General features: G+C 51.8%; 1 protein-coding gene across 1 annotated transcript in view; it reads right to left on the bottom strand.

Annotated features, from left to right (window-relative positions):
• Window positions 1–19,693, bottom strand: part of VWC2 (von Willebrand factor C domain containing 2) — a gene marked incomplete at its 5' end in the record, with an annotated part of 123,339 nt that extends 103,646 nt beyond the window's left edge. Inside the window, one exon of the mRNA XM_040455084.1 lies at window positions 19,304–19,693. Within this exon, the coding sequence (XP_040311018.1) occupies window positions 19,304–19,693 (390 nt within the window). The remainder of the gene's footprint in view (window positions 1–19,303) is intronic.
• Window positions 19,694–19,698: the final 5 nt, after the last annotated feature.

Genomic DNA, 19,698 nt, shown 5'->3' with positions numbered 1-19,698 from the left:
TCTTCCTGCTCCTCGTTCCACAACCTCACTGGGTCCCCAGTGTCCCCACGCCTGAGCCCATGGTCGCCCACAGCCTGGGCTGCTACTTTCCTTTTGATTGATTGACTGATTGACTGATTGATTTTTAAGTGCATTTATTTATTGTGAGAGAGAGAGAAAGCACGAGCAGGGGGAGGGGTGGAGACAGAGGGAGAGAGAGAGAGAATCCCAAGCAGGCTCTGCATGGTCAGCACAGAGCGCACAGAGCCCGATGTGGGGCTCGACCTCACAAACCATGAGATCATGACCTGAGCTGAAGTCAGACCCCCAACCGACTGAGCCCCCCAGGCGCCCGATTGCAACTTTATCAAAAATTTAACTGTGAGTTTTGCTATCACAGAATACTTAGAAATCCTGGCTCGACTCCTGGGAGATTCACTCATGTCTCAAACATATGAGTTGAGGCTCAGAGGCAGGATCACCGGGAAGTGAGTGGGTCACACTCAGGCCTCACCTCCTACACTGCTTGCCCTTCCCAAGCCCCAGGCCGAGGTTTGCACAGGGGGCACAGCCCCCCCGAGCCCCACACAGAGCCAGGCTGGCCAGAGCAGATGGCCAAGCCCCACCGGCGCCCCCAGGGGACCCTGTGCCCACTGCTGTCCCAACAGGGCCAAGAGCCCCTGCACGCCGTTTGAGTCAGAGCTCCCCATCCGACCCCAGTCCCTGGGACCCTGCCCGGGACTGGGGTCACCTCACAAAACTCTCCGGCGTCCCACAGATGTCCTGCTGGGCCCCTCCACCCTTCTCTGGGTGTGTGGCCCTGATCACTGATGCTCAGACTTCACGGCACCGACGGCCCGGCCGACCTCGACCCTGCACACTGACGTACTGACAGCTCCCAGGCCTCAACCGACCGAGTCCGTTGCTTTGCATGTCGATGCCTCACTAGCACAGTCCTGCCACCCAAGAAAGGATCCCCGTTGTACGAACTCCACCTGTTCTAGCCCCAGCTCGCACGTCCTCCTCTAGGAAGAAGAGCACAGGAGGACCAGGCCTCTCCTCTCATTACACCTGTCACAGCGCTCAGGTGGCCCAGGAAAGGTTGCTAAGCTGCAAACCACAAAAACCCACCTGCCCGCATGAACTCAGCAGCCAGGAGTGGAAGATGCAGCCACACAAGTTCAGGGTCACGGGGTCATGGAGGAAGGGTGTGATGGGACCCAGCTGGACTCAGACCAGCTGTTCTCCCTGCTGTCAGTCCCACCAGCACCCCGCACCCCCAAAAAGACACGGCCCCGCCTCTGTACCCCCCCCAAAACGCGGGCACCGCCCTGCCTCTGCACCCCCCCACCCACACACAGGCACTGCCCCGCCTCTGCACCCCCCCACCCTAACAGGCACCGCCCCGCCTCTGCACCCCCACCCACAGGCGGGCACCGCCGGGGGGGTCCATCGTATCCTAATGAGAGCACCTTTGCTCAGGATCCTTTGTGCTGGAAACACGGGGACCCTCCACCGACAGAGAAGGGGACAGGCCGCCAAGAAGACCGGAAGCTACAGCCCATGATCCTAAGAACCTCAACACCGGGCTTGGCTCAGCAGTCATCGGGGCCCATTGGGCATTCTGGGTGACAGTGACCCTTTCTGGCTCATCTCACCATGCCACATGCACGGTTGGCCCCTCCCCCACCCTGCCACTAGCAGGCGTGGGCGGCTGATCCCAGCATCTGGGGGAGGTTCGCCTGCCCCTTGGCGCCACTACATTGCAAGCAGCTGTTCTGACTCTAGCCTCCAGGTCTGAGCACCCCCAAAGCTGCAGTGTCCCCACCTGCCATCCCCTGTTCTACGTCCCACTGCAGAAACCATAAGTCAGCCCACCCAGTGCATGACTGCATCTGTGACCCGCAACACAGACTGCCAAGGCACGCTTAGGAGTCAAAGGTGGCAACCCTTTCTCCCCTTCCAAACTTGTCCTTGCCTGGAAAGACAATTCGCCAGGCCCAACCTAACTGTAAAACAACAGTACCTCTACTTAGCAAATCACAACCTACATACGGTATCACATGCCTTGTGACAGAAATACCCTTCTTTGCAACATAACGGTTACAAATCCGAGAGAATCCCAAGCAGGCTCCATGTTCGGCTCAGAGCCTGATGCAGGGGTCCATCCCATAACCCTGTGATCATGACCTGAGCTGAAATCAAGAGCTGGATGCTTAAACGACTGAGCCACCCAGGAGCCCCATGAACACATGCGATTTAGACGCATCGCCTAGAAGAACATGTGGGCGTTTGAGGAAAAGTCTCCATCCTCAAGGCAGCCGCTATATGCCAGGAGTGGACAGAACACTGTCCACTGCAGCCACACAAGTTCTGCAGTTGGATGGGTTGGATAAGGACAACAGGAACTGGGCTTGAGACTAAAGATAAGCTCTGTGGCATTCCTTCATTTGTCCGAGCCCTGAACCCAGATGGACCAATACCATTTCCACCATTTTCCTGGAAGGTAAGAGCACACGTGAGAGCTGGGACTAGTTTAGAAGACTGTTAGCCGGCCACGCACCCTGGGGCCGGCCTCAGATCCAGGGTCTCCAGTCTGGGAATGCCGTCCTGGCTTCCTCGGCCAACACTGCTCACGCAAATGACAGGTCTCAAAGTGGATCTAAGAAACTTACCCTGACACCTGAAGCAGAGCAGGGAGGGACAGACTTGTCTGAGCACGTTCTCAACAAAGCGACCATAAATACAACGTGCACAGCAGAGGCTCCAGAGAGAGATTAACTTGAGACTAACTGATAATTAGTTAGACCCTCGTAATGCTCAGTAATGACATACGTGTCTGCGTCACACGTACACGGGCACGAAGGACGGTGAACTAAAGACTGAACCTATTTCTACACAAGCAAGTAGGAACAGGAACCATGATTTATAGGTGGGACAATTCTTACAGGCGAAATGATGCCGACACAAGTGGATAGTGCTTCAATCAAGTGCCCTGTACATAAAGATCTAGACCAGACGGGTACAGAAGTGGAGTGGAGAACTTCTGTACGAGTTGTGCATAAGCAGCCGTGTATTTTAGCGCATGTATCTTACGTTAATGAACTCGGTGCCAATTAGGCGCTGATCTGTACGAAGCGCTGCCTTGTGTGATCTGTAACTGCGATTATAACCACTGTAACCACGAGAAGGACCAGGATCCGAAATATTGCAGAAAGCACGTTGATTATGAATCTTGGTCCTGCCCGTGTCCCAAATCGCTTCCCACTCTGGGAGGCAGAAACTCACTTCAGACCCCTCCTCCTACTCCCACCTGCAGGGCAGATTCATTCACCATCCACTGGCAGGCACCTGTTTTCCTCAAATCTGGCCTAAACGCATCCTCCTGTTCTGTGCTGCCAAAGAGAGCCATTGGCTGGGTGAGAGGCAGACAGTGCTGTGTGTCACCTGAATCCCGTTGCCTGGATGGCGACCACCGCTATATTCCAATCTGGAACCTTCTACCGCGACTGCTAGAGAAGGTGCCATGAAACCCCACTGCCACCAAATAAATGCACTGGCTCCTGGTGGTTAGGGAGCAACTCTGGGATAAACGCAGATGCTTCCTTAGGAGCAGACAAATGGGAGGCAGCAGCCTCCCCGAACGATTTCCCCTGTTTTCCTACATGGGATTAATTTCAACACAGAGAAGATGAGCTGAGTATAGATCCTTCTCACTGAAAGCCATTCAACGTCAAATAACCTCTTCTCCCCTCTGTTTCCTCGTCAGCAGAGGTGCTCCAGTAATAACCCCCGAACTTCTGGGTTCTGCAATGACGCAAAGTGAGATTAACACGAAAACAAAGAGGGACGCTGAAATCTGGATTTCCCTCTACTTTCCTCTCTCCCGGTCCTTCCCGTCCTTCAACACCCCTTGAATTCTTCCAGGAGCGCTGGCTTGGAGCAGAGTCTCTGGTACCAAGAACCCCAATCCCAGGCTGCCGGTGAGTAATCAACTCATCCCAGGGTGACTCAAGAGCAGGGCAGTGTCCCCATCACCTCCGGGATTGTTACCGTAACAGAGCCGGTGCAAATATCCAGGCTCACTAGACACTGACTGAGTCAAGAAAGTGACGGTTTGGGGTGCCTGAGTGGCTCAGTCAGTTAAGCGTCCGACTCTTGATTTCAACTCCGGTCAAGGTCTCACAGATCATGAGTTCGAGCCCTAGGTCAGGCTCTCTGCTCAAGTACCAGGGATTCTCTCTCTCCCTCTCTCTGCCCCTCCTCTGCTTGCTCTCTCTTTCTCAAAATAAATAAATAAACTTTCAAAATTTCAAGAAAGAGCTGAAATGAACTTGGACAGCACATTATGAAAAACATAAAAAAAAAAATAAAATCTACAGCGTTGCCTCAGGAAGAGTCGGTCGGCGCCTTATGAACAGGCGCTCAGGGATCAGACACCCACACCCGAGGACAAGGAAATAAAGGTGAATCTCTCTACAGAGAGGGATCAAGATTCGGATTCCACATTTAATCCACTAATGGAAGAGAAGACACAGTCACTAGAATGAGTTGAACACTAAGGCAGTGACTTTACAGAAGGGATCCCAGGGCTTGTAAAGGAACGTTTGGAAACCAAAAGACAAGGTGCATGGCCGGAGCTGAGAAAACACAGCCTCCAGATTCTGGAGCGATCGAGTCCCAGACTTAGGGCACAGATGTCACACCACACTCTTCCTCTTGCATATTTTCTTACCGTTCTCTTCTCTTTGCCTTTAAATAGCTACGATTTGTGCCGAGTAGCTGGGGATCCAGGCCCCCTTACTCACCCAAGGGACAAACTTCTTTTCAAATCCAACTATGGAAGATGTAAGATCTGGACATGTCCAACCTGCAGATTTGGGGCGAGGTACACACGGGTCCTGGGGCTGCGACACCAGGTCCCATCGCCAGCCCCTCAGGCTCCCTGCCCTCCGGACTCCTGCATTCTCAAGGGGAGGTATGAAGAAAATCCCACCACTCACCCCATGCTCAGTCTGGCTAGGGAGCTAGGGCATAAACACATGGGAGAGAAGCTAACAGAATAGCAGACAGTGCCAGATGCTAAGCTGAGCTGGGTGCATATTAAGAATTTTTAAGGCAGGGGCGCCGGGGGGCTCAGTCGGTTTAAGCGTGTCTGACTGTTGGCTTTGGCTCAGGTCATGATCTCACAGTTCACGAGTTCGAGCCCTGCGTCGGGCTCTGGGCTGAAAATGCAGGGTCTGCTTGGGTTCTCTCCCTCCCTCTCTCTCTCTCTCTCTTTCTCTCTGCCCCTCGCCCACTTGTGCTCTCTCTCAAAATAAATGAACTTAAAAAAAAAAAAAAGAATTTTCCAGGCAAAGTTGTGGGTTTTGGCTGGAACGAGAGCGAAGAGAGAAAACTCCAATACACAGAGGATGCCATGGGGACAAGATGCCCTTCCCAACGTCCTAAGGCCAACGGGAGCTTTCCAGCGTGTCTTAGGAAGAATGAAAGTAGAGGAGAATGTCTTTCAAGAGGGAGAAATCCTCAGATGCTGAGTAATTACCCAGAAGAGATGAGATTCCTAAGACCTCAAAGGACAGAGATACCCCTAAGACACTTCGCAACTGAACTGATACAGAACCAGGTTTTCCACCATTGGCAGGTGAGGGGAGCCCCGGAGCGGAAGGAATGATCCTAAAACTAAGGAGCGTTACTTCTTCAGCATTTGCGCACCTGAGTTCTGTTTGCACATCCTGACCCTGTCACGGAATTTATCTGACGACCCTGTTGAATTCAGCAACAAGTTGCCAGAGGCACCAACTAAAAACTTTGCTGGGGATGACCGGCAGCTTCCCCAAAGTCACTGTCACATTTTTGTCACCAGATGGCGAAAGCGTCCTTTCCAGCTGCTGAGCTTGCTTTCAAAGTGCCAGGCAGCCACACTTGTTAACGTGTGATGCACTCGGAGGGAAATCACAAAGTCTCCTTCTATTTAAACCACCGGGTCTTATTAGCTTCCGATTGCCGGGAGCTGTGTTATTTGGGAGCTGGAGAAAAATGCTGGAGCGCTGCCTTTCAATTCTGCTTCCCCCCCCCCACCTCCCGGGAGTGAAACACACCCCCGAGTCTGGTGAATTGCCAAGAACCTCCGGGGAAGCAGCCTGAACTGGGGGTCTGGTTGGACCACCATGCCTCTCCTGTACAAGCCTCATGCATGCGTCCCGGGCCTCCCCAGGTCTCCCTGCAAGAAGCCGGGAGATGCTATGCAGGGCACGGCTTTCTTTCCACAGTCCCCTCGAAGCAGATCTCTCCCCAAGGCTACGTCAGGTCGCTTACCTGGAACCGTCTTATTAAACTAGGCAAGGCACCTGCGAAGCTCCATTTCCACACGGGAAAACAGCAGGGTCTTTCAGGGACACCGACGCACCTGCCTGCCAGCCTGCATCCTCCAGGCCGTCCATCGGTCAGGACCAGCACGGAGCGCTCGGACCTGCGTGCCCCTCTGCCCTGCCTTCTGTTCCCCAAAGTGAAATGGGCTTGATCCTTGGCCACCTTCCAGCCTCCAACACAAGCCACTGGCCACCCAGCGACAGAACACTGCTGCTCCCCAGGCCCTGCAGGACAGATTATTTTTGTTGTTTTTGTTCTCTTTGTCTTTCCACTCTCTGTCAGAGAACGGATTTGCACACAAAGGGACTTAATTAAGAACACTCCCCAGAAGCTGTCAGCTTTTCAGGGAGGGGAAGAAAACCACCCCGCCCACCACACGACAGACTAACAGTACAACAGTCTGACACCCCAACGCCACATCAGAGAGTGGCTTTTCCTTCTTCGTGGTTTTGCTTGGGGCAAGACTGTCTAATCACGTCCTTCAAATCCCCTCCTGACGGATTCCCTCAGATTAACACAGATGACAAGGGAACTCACTTAAGAGAAGGGAAAAAAATGCTGGCCATGTTTACGTGGTGCATTCTGCTTGGTGGCAAACAGCTGAGTAGCTTGGCTAGAACACTGAACATTCTGGAATGTTCTGACCTGACAGATCACACTGTCAGATGAGATGCGAAGACGACCATGCGGGCTTCCTGTCATGGAGTGTGTGTTTGGGTCCCCCCAAAATTCAAGTTGGAGCCTTAACCTTCCCAGTGGGATGGGAGCTGAGGTCAGGAGGGTGGGGCCCCAAGGTTTGATTCCTGTGCTTCAAGTACAAGGAAGAGCCTGGCGATCGCGGTCAGCTTTCTCCCCATCATATGAGGACCTGGGGAGAAGGTGGCCATCTTGAGCCTCAACAGAACCAGACCTTGCTGGCACCATGATGTCGGACTCCCAGCCTCCAGAACTGTGAGAAGTAAATGTCTGTAAACTTCTGCAGTGGGGGCAGACATGTGCCCACAGTGGGCCAGCCCCTGGCCCCCAGACCCTGGCCCGCTGCACGCAGAGCAGGGCAGGGAGAGAGGAGAGCCCGTGATCACAGGCAGCCGGACCGGGACCCCCACTGCTGGGATACTGGGTCTGCACAGAGCCCCTCTCCTCTGACCCTCGGAGGAGGGTGCCATTGAGATTTGGGGGGGTTGGTTTACATTAATAGATGCTCTGCTCATTCAGATTCCTAAACTAAGCCCTGAATGGAAAGGACACATTGCCAACTGGGCACTGCCAGCCTGGGGCCAGACTGGGGCGGTAAGGGCCCCAGGGAAAGATGTTGTTAAAGCCACAATTCACTGTTTTAAAAATGGGAAAATCTACAGCCTCTTGTGTTAGAATAAAGAGTGAAACATAAGTAATCCCTGGAGAGAAAGAAACAGGGCTTGTTTCTCATTTTATACCTAAATGACTAAAATGAAAAATCTCTCAAAGATGGGGCGCCTGTGGGGGACTCAGCCGGTTGAACGTCTGACTCTTGATTTCGGCTCAGGTCATGATTTCATAGTTTGTGAGTTCAAGCCCTGCGTGGGGCTCCGTGCTGACAGCATGGAGCCTGCTTGGGATTCTCTCTCTCTCTCTCTCTCTCTCTCTCTCTCTCTCTCTCTTCCCCTCTCCAGCTTGTGCTTTCTCTCTCTAAATAAATCAACATTGAAAAAAAAAAGCCTTGCAAGGAGTAGGCTTTTAAAAGGTGGGTATGAGGCCGGGATGTGGGATTGGTTCTCTCTGAAGGATCACAAATTCAAAATTTTTTCGGGGGCCCGTCGCATAAGAAAACAAGGTGGTGAACCAGGTGCATGATAGCGAGTGGTGGGGACTGGGGCACGCTAGGAAACTTAACACACTGAAATCCATAGGCACATCTCATCCTAACCCATAGGCACATCTCATCCTAACAACACACACACACACACACACACACACACACACACACACACACACCAGAAGAAAACAGAACCATGCCACTCCGTGTTGGCATTCTTCCTTCGAGACGGCAGGAATAAGGCTCGTCCTCGGCAGGGAGGAACAAAGATGACCCAAGAAGCACGTCTGTCTCCTCTGCCCAGAGCTGGCCAGGCTCCAGGAACAGGGCCCACGCTTCCCAGCTATCAGGTGGCCACGCAGACACCTGTCTGGACGACATGTGAGGTCAGAGTCTGACTGTCCTGAAGCTCCGTTCCGTGCACAGCAGTTGCTGATTCCCGGGAAGGTGCTGGACCGCGGCCCAAGCCCAGGGCTCACGCAGTTGGCCCCGCTCTCCTTTCCAAAGCTGAGCCTCTTCCAGAGCGTCCTGGAATTACAACAGGATGCTGCCAGCCTGTTCTTCTCCAGATAGGGAAGTCCCCGTCCGGGGTGGAGAAGACATGACAGGGCTCACTCACAAAGACATCCTCTTGGCTCTTAGGTCCCTGAGAGCCAACCCTGGCGGTCACCAGGTGCAAGATGAGCTTTCTTCCTTGGCTTCCTGGAGGGCATGGGGACCAGAGGGGATCTCCGCCCTCAGCCGGAGGTGACGTGAGCCGAGTTGATCCCTCAGGCTGCCTGTGTCCCCGGCTCTTCACAGGCCCAGGGGAAGCCAGTGGCCTTGTCTGATTTCTTTCTCTTCCAGTCTACCCAGCCCTGAAATGACTGCATGTGTGACATGGCTAAGCCACCAGCGGGTCAAAGAACACGTGTGCAGGGCATCCTGGCCACTGAGGACTCCCTGCCCCGTGGCTGTGGGGACAGAGATGCCCCTGTGACAACCTGTCCACTGGCCCAGGGCCGAGTGTCGCTCAGAATATAACCATCAATGATTCAAGAGTGGGACCAGGAGCCCAGCTATAGCTTCTGATACCTTCACGGGAATTAATAATTAAGAGTCGTGGCTTGTTTGAAACTAAATTTGTGTTTTCTCTGCCCTAAGCCTCCTACTTAGGACTTAAGGACTGCTTTCAAAAGTCACACGACATTCAAAAGTAAAATATGAGAAGTTGTTTTTAAAGCTGAACAAGGGAGATACATTTGTGTAGCATGTCAACCTTTGAGGAAAGCAAAAAGGCAAAACGGGAGGACCAATCGTTCTGGTACACTTTGGTAGAGACATTACTATTTATTTCTGAGCTGCCTCACGGACAACAGGTACCGAGAGCCAAGAAGGAGGGGCGTATCATCTTGAAGTGATCTGAAGTTTAAAAAAAAATTTTTCCCAACGTTTTTATTTATTTTTGAGAGACAGAGAGGCAGAGAAAGAGCGGGGGAGGCAGAGAGAGAGAGAGGAGACACAGAATCTGAAGCAGGCTCCAGGCTCCAAGCTGTCAGCACAAAGCCCGACGCCGGGCTCGAACTCACGAACCCATAAGATCATGACCTGAGCTGAAGTCAGACGCTTAACCAACTGAGCCACCCAGGTGCCCCGAAATGATCTGAATTTTATTATAGGAGGGGCAGGAATGATCACCCACAGGCAAAGGGAGCTTGGTAGCGTCTGTGATCAGCAGGCCTGGAAAGCAGGAGGGCCTTTGCAACTGCTTACCTATGGCATGATTTGGCCTAAAGCTGAGCTAGCTGCCCCCCACCCCCTGCCCTGGTAATAACTTTTTTCCAAGAACATTTACCAGTTGTATCTGATGGCATTTCCTGTTTGTTTAAGGATAAAGTTGGAACTCAAAATCCGTATCTGTAGTCCAGGTGTTCAATTCTAGCACTCCGGACGTTGGTTATCAGGGGCCATTCTCCACCCTGTAGGATTTTGGCAGCATGTCTGGCCTCCACTCATTGGATGTCAGTAGCATCCCACCCCGCCCCAGTTTTGACCACCAAAAACGTCTGCACCCATTGAAAAAGTCCCCACAGGGGCAACATGACCCTCAGCTGAGAACCACTGGTCTATGCTTCAGTGAACAGTAACTTTTCTTCCATTCCTTCTTGACTCTGTGACTTGGCTTCCCAGGTCATGTTCTCCTTCCTGAGTTTCATCCTTTACACTGCATTTTGAAGTTCCTTTACTTATGGTTCGTTTGGTGGTGTGCTCTATTTTTGTTTAAAAATATCTTCATTCGGCCTCCTTCCTGAGGGATAGTTTAGCTGGATACGTAAATTGGATTAACTCTTCTTTTCTCTTTGTTCTTTACACATGTTCTTCTACTGTTTGGGGTCTTTCTACCAGTGATAAGAAGTCAGCTGTTGGCCTAGTTACTGTTATTTTGAAGGTAAAGTCTGTTTTCTCTGGATGCTCTTAAAATCTTTTGCCTTCAGTGCTCTGCAGTCTCACTATGGTATGGCTATGGGTGAATGTATTTTTGTTTATCTTTCTTTTTTTAAATATTTTTTAACGTTTATTTATTTTTGAGAGACAGAATCGAGCAGGAGAGGGGGGGAGACAGAGGGAGACACAGAATCCAAAGCAGGCTCCAGGCTCCGAGCTGTCAGCACAGAGCCCGATGCAGGGCTGGAACCCAGGAACCTCGAGATCATGACCTGATCCGAAGTCAGATGCTTAACCAACTGAGCCACCCAGGTGCTCCTGTTTACCTTTCTTTAAATTCCTAGGGATTCATTAATTGGAAAATCAAGGTCCTACAACTAGAATGTCTGGCATTCCATCCCTTTATTTTTCCTGTATTTTCTACTACCTCTTCCAGAATTCTGATCTGATCCATGTTAACTCTTCTCTGTCCTCCATGTAACAAAGCATCTCCTTCCGATGTTCCACCCGTGTGTCCATATTTCACTCTGGGTGACTTCTCCAAATCTTTCTGCTAGTTCGTTGAATTAGCTTATAACCTGTACCTGATGTAAAGCCGAACCCTCCCATTGATTATCAATTCAAACTATTATATACTGCTGTATACAAGTTCTACCTGATTCTTCTTCAAAACCAATCAGTATTGGGAATATACTTGTTTTCTCTACCTATGCATTTTATTTCAACATAGAGTTTTTGCATATTAAATAGTCTCATTTTTATTCCAACATCTGGGTCTCACTGGATTACTTTAGTCTCAGCAAACTCTTGCTTACGATGCCCCTTCTTGTGTGTAATTTTAATTTTGCTATCACATTCTTTGGAACGCTACTTGTGGGGATTCTTTGTGGCCCCGGGGGGAGGGTACATTCCTCCTGGGGACATTTGTTTCTATCAGACACCTGTCGGCATTGCCAGCCAGGGATGCCCCCCCCCCCCCCGCCCCTCGCCTTTAAGCACAAATACCCCACCTGGATTTTCTGGACCATCCAGGGAAGCAGCTTCATGCTCCTAAGACAGCACACGCACTAGATACAGCAAATGTTCAGAGAAAACCTGTCAGCTCAACTCAGCCCTGAGGCCCATCCCGGGGGGTCTGTCTGCACTCCTCCTTTGCAGGACATGCTTTTTGGGGGAGCATGGTCTTATGAGATACACCCCAGTGTGATGTTCTCTCTCCCTGGGGCCATGGGCTTGTCAGGTACCCCAGCCTCGATCCCAGGCATCGGACGATGCTCTCAGATGGTCACCACTGCAAGGTTGACTTTCCTGTCTGGATTTTACCTCTAGGGATTAATTTTTCTCAATTTTTTTTTCCCATTTAAGCTGTGCTTTTAAGAAGATGAGTGGGGTTTTTTTTTAATGTTTATTTATTTTTGAGAGAGAGAGAGAGAGAGAGAGAGAGAGAGAGACAGAGCACGAGTGCAGGAGGGGCAGAGAGAGAGGGAGACACAGAATCCGAAGCAGGTTCCAGGCTCCGAGCCGTCAGCACAGAGCCGGACGTGGGGCTCAAACCCACAAACTGTGAGATCATGATCTGAGCAAAGTCGGGCACTCAACCAACTGAGCCACGCAGGCACCCCAAGATGTGTTTTCTATGATAACTGGGATTTCACGAGTTTTGTTAAGTGCTGGGTTTTCGGGCTATTAGTTTTCTCTATTCCCGGGCAAAGGGTGGTGTCACCATGTTTAAAGCAAAATCCTTTCCGCCATAACCAGAGATTATGGCACAGAGCCACACGGCTTCTTAATTTTCCATCCCTATGCTTCTCCATGGGCCTCGGGCTTCTGAGAGAACTCACAGGGCCATGGGCAGATGCCTGACATCATCCTTTTCTGCAGATTCGAAAGGCACTCCGTGTCCTGGCCGCACCCCAGTGCCCGACAGAAATAGAATGAGAAGTGAAATCCAGCTGGCAGGATCTCAGGCTTGGAACAGAAACAGCAAAAAAAGGATTTCCAGCTATGTGGTCAGAAGCATACCACAAAGGATGGCTGTAGGGCACACAGGCTAGGTGGAAAAGCGTCATCTTCCACCCAAACTCACAATTGTGCTCTTTGAGACAAACTCTTCTCCTCTTTCCCCTAGAAACCTGTCCCAGGCTTGCCCTGTCATTTAAAAACAAACCTTCGGACAAGAGTCTAGATGGGCAGCTTCCAGCTGGGTGCCTTGCAGAGCCCCATGATGCTTCTCACAGCACATCACACACCTTGTGGTCACTGCCTGCGACATTGGGGTCACTGCCCGTTTACTGGAGGCACTTCAAGGTTTGGCGTTATGTCTCCAGGATCGTGTCCAAAGCCTGGCAAATATTTACCCCCCAAAATATATTTAAAAATGTTTTCTTTTGAGGTTTGTTTTTGAAAGAGAGACAGACTGTGAGTGGGGGAGGGGCAGAGAGAGAGAGGGAGACACAGAATCCGAAACAGCCTCCAGGCTCTGAGCTGTCGGCACAGAGTCTGACATGGGGCTCGAACTCACGAAGTGTGAGATCGTGGCCTGAGCCGAAGTCGGACGCTTAACCGACTGACCACCCAGACACCCGCAAAAAAATATTTTTGAATTAAAAAATGCAAGAAGAAATTCTTGTTGGGATTGATCAGATTTGGAGATACCTTCCACCAAAGGAAATATTTATGGGAAAACCCCGGAGAGGCCCTCCCTAATGCTGAACCTCCACAGTCCGTCTTCCCAGGGACTAAAAACCCTCCAGGGGGGTAGTCACCTCCCACAAGAGGCACGCTCACCAGGGAAGCCCCCAGAAACCATATTCACCTGGCTGCAGGCTTATTCTCTCTCTCTCTCTCTCTCTTTTTTTTTTTTTTAGTTTGTTCAGAGCTTTGTAGGTTCAAATTGCCTTCACGTATATCTCATTTACTTCTCATAAACTGAGAGATAAGCAGGATACTCTTTACTTTGGACCACTGGAAAGTAGGAGGCTCTGAGAATTGTTCAGGGGTACGAGAATGAAACAGAACAAGGGCTCACACAGACATCTTTAGAGGGTTAAGTGCTCTGTCCTAGAGGACGCTGAGACCCTCCGCTCACACTGAAGGAGGCGGACACTCAAAATGTCCTACTCGGAAGGACACAGATACTTATTTTGTTCCAGATGGCCTGAGTCAAACCCACAAAAATAACCCCTTGGCCAAGTTGGCCCAGCACTGGACACAAATGTGGGGCAGGTGTCCCAAACCTGTTCGAGCTTTCCCTTCTCCACGTACCTGGGATTCTCGTGGTCACACACAAGATGCCACTTCATGACCATATGGTCACGGGCATAAGATGGCATAGTTGGAAGGGCAACAATCTAGGACTCAGATCCTGGTTCCATCATTTACTAGCTCCATGACTTGGATCAAGTCACTTAACCATGTTGAATCTTAAAGGTCAACACCTGGCCACATCTGAAAGTTTCAGAGAAAGCATATGGACTTCCCCCTTTAAAACAATTGTTACTCTTAGGGCGCCTGGGTGGCTCAGTCAGCTGAGCGTCTGACTTCAGCTCCGGTCATGATCTCGCAGTTCATGAGTTTGAGCCCCACCTCGGGCTCTGTGCTGACAGCTCAGTGCCTGGAGCCTGCTTCGGATTCTGTGTCTCCCTCTCTCTCTCTCTCTCTCTCTCTCTGCCCCTCCCCTGCTAGTGCTCTGTCTCCCTCTCTCTCAAAAATAAATAAGCATTAAAAAAATTTTAAAACAAACTGCTACTGTTTAAATGGCTTTGGCCAAGAAAGGCAGAAACCGACAGGTCCAGAATTGAGAAAATCTTACTCAGAACCCAAGCAAACTCAGGCTTAGGAACAACACAAGCATCCGGCCGACTAGAGAACATTAGCTTTACGCAGCTTGATTCATTGTACTTTGCAAAAGTAAATAATAAATAGTATTGTTTTATGTTAAGTAACATCAACCGGAAGAACGGAAATAAATACCATGCAACTGAAAAACATGATGAATGTGTCTCTCTCCTGGCACCTTTTCATAATTGCAATAGAGATCTACTTGGAGCTTTTGATTCCAGATTTCATGGAGGAAGTTTTTTCATTACTAAACTTCTGGAAAGGAGATTCTGCAGCAGGGTTAATCATGGGTCAGACACTGACACCCTGGGAGAGCCTGGGCTCCCCGGCGGCCCCACATCCCCGTGCCGGCGGATCTCTGTCCAGCTGCCTCTGGTTCAACAGGCCTCTCGCTCTGAAAAACAGGCGAGCAAGCAGTACTTATTAATAATGCAGCGTCTCTTTTTCTTCAAAGACTTCTACAATTGCTAATCAGAGTTCCTGATCACTACGAGAGCCACCGCGGACAGGCGGAACTGGCATCACACGACCCAGAAGCCAAGACGCGAGCAGTGTTCGTGTTCCTGGAGGGCCTTATCCACAGGCGGGGGTTGTATAAATTGCTTAGACGCTACAAAGCACCAGGACAATCTTGCAGACCCCCGCTTCTAACCTCACAGTCCCCCAGGGCATCAGGAGACCCCGTGAGGGGAACAACTTAATTTTGCGGCTCAAACTGCAATCTTTTTCTGTTGGTAAACTCCAAATCTGACCTGCTGCCTGCCTTTCTGCCTGGTAGTCATCGGGGCAGATCTGAAACTGCTCCAGGGAGCCCCCCACCGGAGAGCCGCTCATTAGTTGTGTCTGGCTCACAGATCTACCGCCATAAACAGTACAGTAGGTCCTAACAGCGCTCGGAATGGAATAGGCACAGAACGACAGTGGTTTAGGTGGCCTGCCTGCCTGGCTATGCTTCTCGGGCAGTGAGTTTATCACCAATCACCCCTGCACCTTCTTTATAAATTATTTCTTCAATCGTACTTGCCAGGGAGGCTTCCCCTGGCCACAGTCCTTGTATCTCCTTGGGCTCGTCCACGTGAGGTCAACTCTGGCCTCCGACACCTGTTACGGCTATGTTACAGCCTGGACTGTGCCCTCCCTCCCAAATTCTCAGGTTCAGGGGCCAACCCCCAGTACCTCCAACTGTGACCGTATTTCGAGACAAAATCTTTACAGAGGCAATTAAGTTAAAATGAGGTCATCCAGGTGGGCCCCAACCTAATATGACCTGTGTGAGGAGACTGGACGCAGACACACACAGAGTGTGAACTTGGTGAGGACACAGGGAGAAGACGGCCGTCTACAACGCCAAGGAGAGAGGCCTCCGAAGAAACCAACCCTGCCCCCACCTTGATCTCGGACGCCCAGCCTCCAGAACCGTGAAACAATAAATCTCTATGGTTTAAGCTGCCTGGTCTGTGGTCCTTTATGACGGCAACGCCAGCAAATGAGCATGCCCCCAGGAAGCAGAGAACACGTGAAAATGCCATTCGTTTAAAAAAAAAAAAAAAATACAAACCAGCAGACCAGGCTTCCTTCTCCAAAGTTGGATACCTGCTCGTGTAAGTTGAAGAACAGGCCACTTGGTGGAATCTGAGAGGCAGTGGAGAAAACTCCACCAGCGACTACATTTTTCCGTGGCTACACAAATTAAGTTGCAAACATTCCTAGAGACATGAGGATATTACTCTAGTCATTATCAGCGTAAGGGGATTTCGTGGGCGCGGTGAGTGAGCTCTTCCGCTGACATCTGGCCGAGATTATCAGGCAGGCTGCAAAGAAGAGGGATTGTGATGGCGTCTGTAGGGAGCAGGGAGAGGAGGGAAAAGACGAAACTGTGAAAATTGGGCAAAGAGCCACGTGCCCAAGAAAGAGCAGCCCAGGAAGACAGAGGGAAGCCGCCTCGCAGGGGCCAGATGCACAGCATCACAGGCACCAGGCAGGATCTGTTTCCCAGACAGATGCCCAGAGTGAGCCCCCAGCCTTCATCACTACCTCCCTCTCTCTGGGGAAGCACCGAGCAGACGCCTCAGACGCCCGTGTGCCTCCCAGGGAAGGAGGCCCAGCACTGGCCTCCCTTTCCCCTCCTTCCTTGCTGCGGTGACCAGCATTCCAAGCAAGACACACACGGACCACAACCCCCGTTTCCTTAACCTTTTCTTGGGAGAAGAGCAAAGCGCTTCAGACAGAACGTGCTCTCCTTTTCCACTGCCCGCACACGGTGCCGTGCAAACTACAGACCACGCTAGCGGAGCTCTCGCTGAAAGCCCAGAACCTCCAGAGCAGAGAGGTGGACAGTGGTCGTGCCCGGGCACTCGGCACCGCAGCCGGGCGTAACTGCAACCCCTAGTCACAGAAACGAGCATGACATACACATCGTGCAGAATGAAATCATTAGGGGGTTGTATGTGTTAGGGGAGCAAGCGCGTCACCGAACGTGTAGAAGCTTTGCAACATTCATGCACGTGTCCATCCTGGCAGCCGCTGATGACTGGATGAAAGCTGAGAATGAAGTACCACTTGGAGACGAGAGATGTACTTAACACTCAAAAGAGAGCTTCACGGGTACCTTAATTCTTCCCAAGATTATCATCTCTCCAATCTCCCGTTTGTTGCCAACATCCCCCATCTCCAGAGGCTGCAACACATTCTGCTTCCTGACCACCGATTTTTGAATCACGTAAGAGTCCCCCCCCCCCCCACCCCCTCCCCGGCTCGCAAAGGCAGCTCCGTGGCACCCAGCACTTAGCGATGAATTACTACAACACAAGTTTGAATTCTTCTCTCTGTCTGTCATCTCAGGCAGATGACTGGCCACCCTGTGATGTGTCTGGGATTTTTAGATCGAAATGCAGCTGACTTCATGAGACTCTTTTAGGAAATGACTATAAAACAAGATACAATGCAACCAACAAATGCAATCGATAAAAACTAACGACTTGCCTTTGTTCTTATAACCCTGAGAGATTTTTCTCATGAGCCTAAAACTCAAGAGAATTATTTTGTTGGGCCCATGCCTACAGCCCCAGCCCAGGCCAACATGGAAGGTACCTCTGGGTAGGGAAGATACCTCTTCCCAGGGTAGATACCTACCTCTGGGTAGGGAAGGTACCTCTGGGTAGGTACCTGGGAAGGTACCTGGGTTTTGCCAGGACCTTTGCTTCAGCACCAGCACACCTGGGGAGACGTGTGCCCAGGTTCCCACTAGCAAGGGAGCCTTGTGAGGGCAGGGCGCCGACCTAACTCCTGGTGTATGGTCAGGGTCTGGTTCATAGGAGTTTCTCGACAAAGTTGTCTTTGTTTCTTCGAAGGGCTGGAGTGAACAACTGTGCTAAACAGGCTGGCCTGGGGATGCATCCTGGGCATGAGGCCGTTTAGAGCTCCAACCAGCCTTAGCTATCAGATGAGGAAAACAACCCCAGAGGAAAGATGCGATTTGTCCTTGTCGTGCTGGTTAGTGGCAAGGCCAGGATGGACACCTGTGTTTCTCTACTCTAAATCCCAGCACTCCTTCCACACTTGCTACCTTATCTACAGATCAGTCCTTCCTGGCTTTCTATTTCTACCACACCAGGGATTGATTCTTCAAATTCCTTAGGGGCCATTACATCCTGGGCATATCCTGAATGTGTGGATCTCCGAGGCTGGGCTCTGGGGGCCTCCAGCAGGATTCCTTCCCCCCTGCCTTCCCTCCCTGCTCAGTGCTGGGGGCTGCAGGCCCCAGGACGCCCCCTGTCACGCAGGAAACCCTCTCTCTGCCCAGTCAACAGGCCACGTGTCCAGACAGGCCTCTCTTGGGGGGTCTGAATGAAGATCTGTGTAGTTCTGCCCAGGCCACGGAGTGGGGGAGAGACAGGGCTGTTAGAGTTCCCCAAGGGACCAGCACGTGCAAGAGGCCAGCATCTCCATCCAAACCTGTGCCCCAGCGGGGCTGGGCTTCTGTTTCACATAACAGCATGTAAGGGGGGAAGCAGACAACGTGCATTAGCACAGCTCGGCCTGACTCATGAGTCTGCTTCTTAACGGCAACCTTGTCTTCACCCTGTTATTTAAATATTCTGTGCCTCGGTTTCCTCTTCCCCATCAACCAGAGATCACAGGTAAGCATCTGTTTCACAGTATGTTATGAGGTTTAACCAAGTTAACACACGGGAAAAGCGCGGCCTGCAGCCTGACGTACAGTAGGCGCTCAGGAGATGGCCAGTGCTGTAAACACTATTACTAGTATGCCCCTAAAATAATAATAATGATGATGATAATAATAATAATAATAATAACCCTAAACTGCACTTTCTGGTTTTTGCCATCCACTGTGTTTTGGCATCCAATGAGCAAGCATTTTCTTTTCCTTTTGAGGACATTTGCATGATACTCCAACTCATAATCTGGGGAGATGGCTTATTTATAGGAATGGTCTCCCTTAATTAGCTATTAGCAGAAGACTATACCCCAAATGGCACGCCGAATTACCCCGTGTTTGGAAACAGGTTGAGCATTTCGGCGGCCCCGCTTTTTAAATTAGAAGCAGCGGATTACCAGGGACAGCACAGCCAGTTAGTGCTGGGGGGGGGGAGGGGGGGCGGTGGCGGCCGTCCCCTCAATGCCGTGGGCCTCACCCTCTCCAAACCGTTTCACAGCGAAGACCCGAGGAATTAATGTGGATCGGCCACTTTGCCTTAAAGATTACCTCCGCTCTGAAAAGACAGATCGTGTTGAGGGGACGCGAGCACAGCGCTGTCCGCCTCTGGGAACCAGAACGCGCCTCTTCTTCAAAGTGGGGGCGCCTAGCGCGCGGGGAGGTTTCACCCCGCGGCGGGAGGTGCAAAGTGGCCCCGGCGGGCGCTCGCCTCTTACCACGAACTCCTCCAGAGTCTGGTAGGTCTTGCCCCGGAACTCGCAGTAGTTCTTCCTCTCCTTGCACTGCGGACAGCACTGGCTCGTGTCGACGTGGATGCAGCGCGGGTGCAGCCGCGGGCACTCGGGCTGCGCGCACAGCGGCCCCTCCTCGGTGCACAGGCACGGGCAGGCCGAGGGGCCCGGCGCGAACTTCTCCCCGATGGCGTACACGAAGCCGCTCTCGTCCACGCAGCCCTTTCCGCGGTAGTCCGGGTACGCGTACTCCTCCGGCGGTTCCGGCGTGGGCGCCAGGTCCGGGCCGGCCGCGTCCTGGGCGGCGGCGGCGGCCGGGGGCTCCCCCTGCGGGGTGTCCCCGCGGGCCCGGCCCTGCAGGTCCCCGGCCTTGGCGCCCC

Source organism: Herpailurus yagouaroundi, unplaced genomic scaffold (genome assembly GCF_014898765.1).
Source record: "Herpailurus yagouaroundi ecotype Mexico unplaced genomic scaffold, PumYag 214, whole genome shotgun sequence".
Taxonomy (NCBI): domain Eukaryota; kingdom Metazoa; phylum Chordata; class Mammalia; order Carnivora; family Felidae; genus Herpailurus; species Herpailurus yagouaroundi.
The sequence above is the reverse complement of the archived record's forward strand: the minus strand, read 5'-3'. Positions and strand labels throughout refer to the sequence as shown.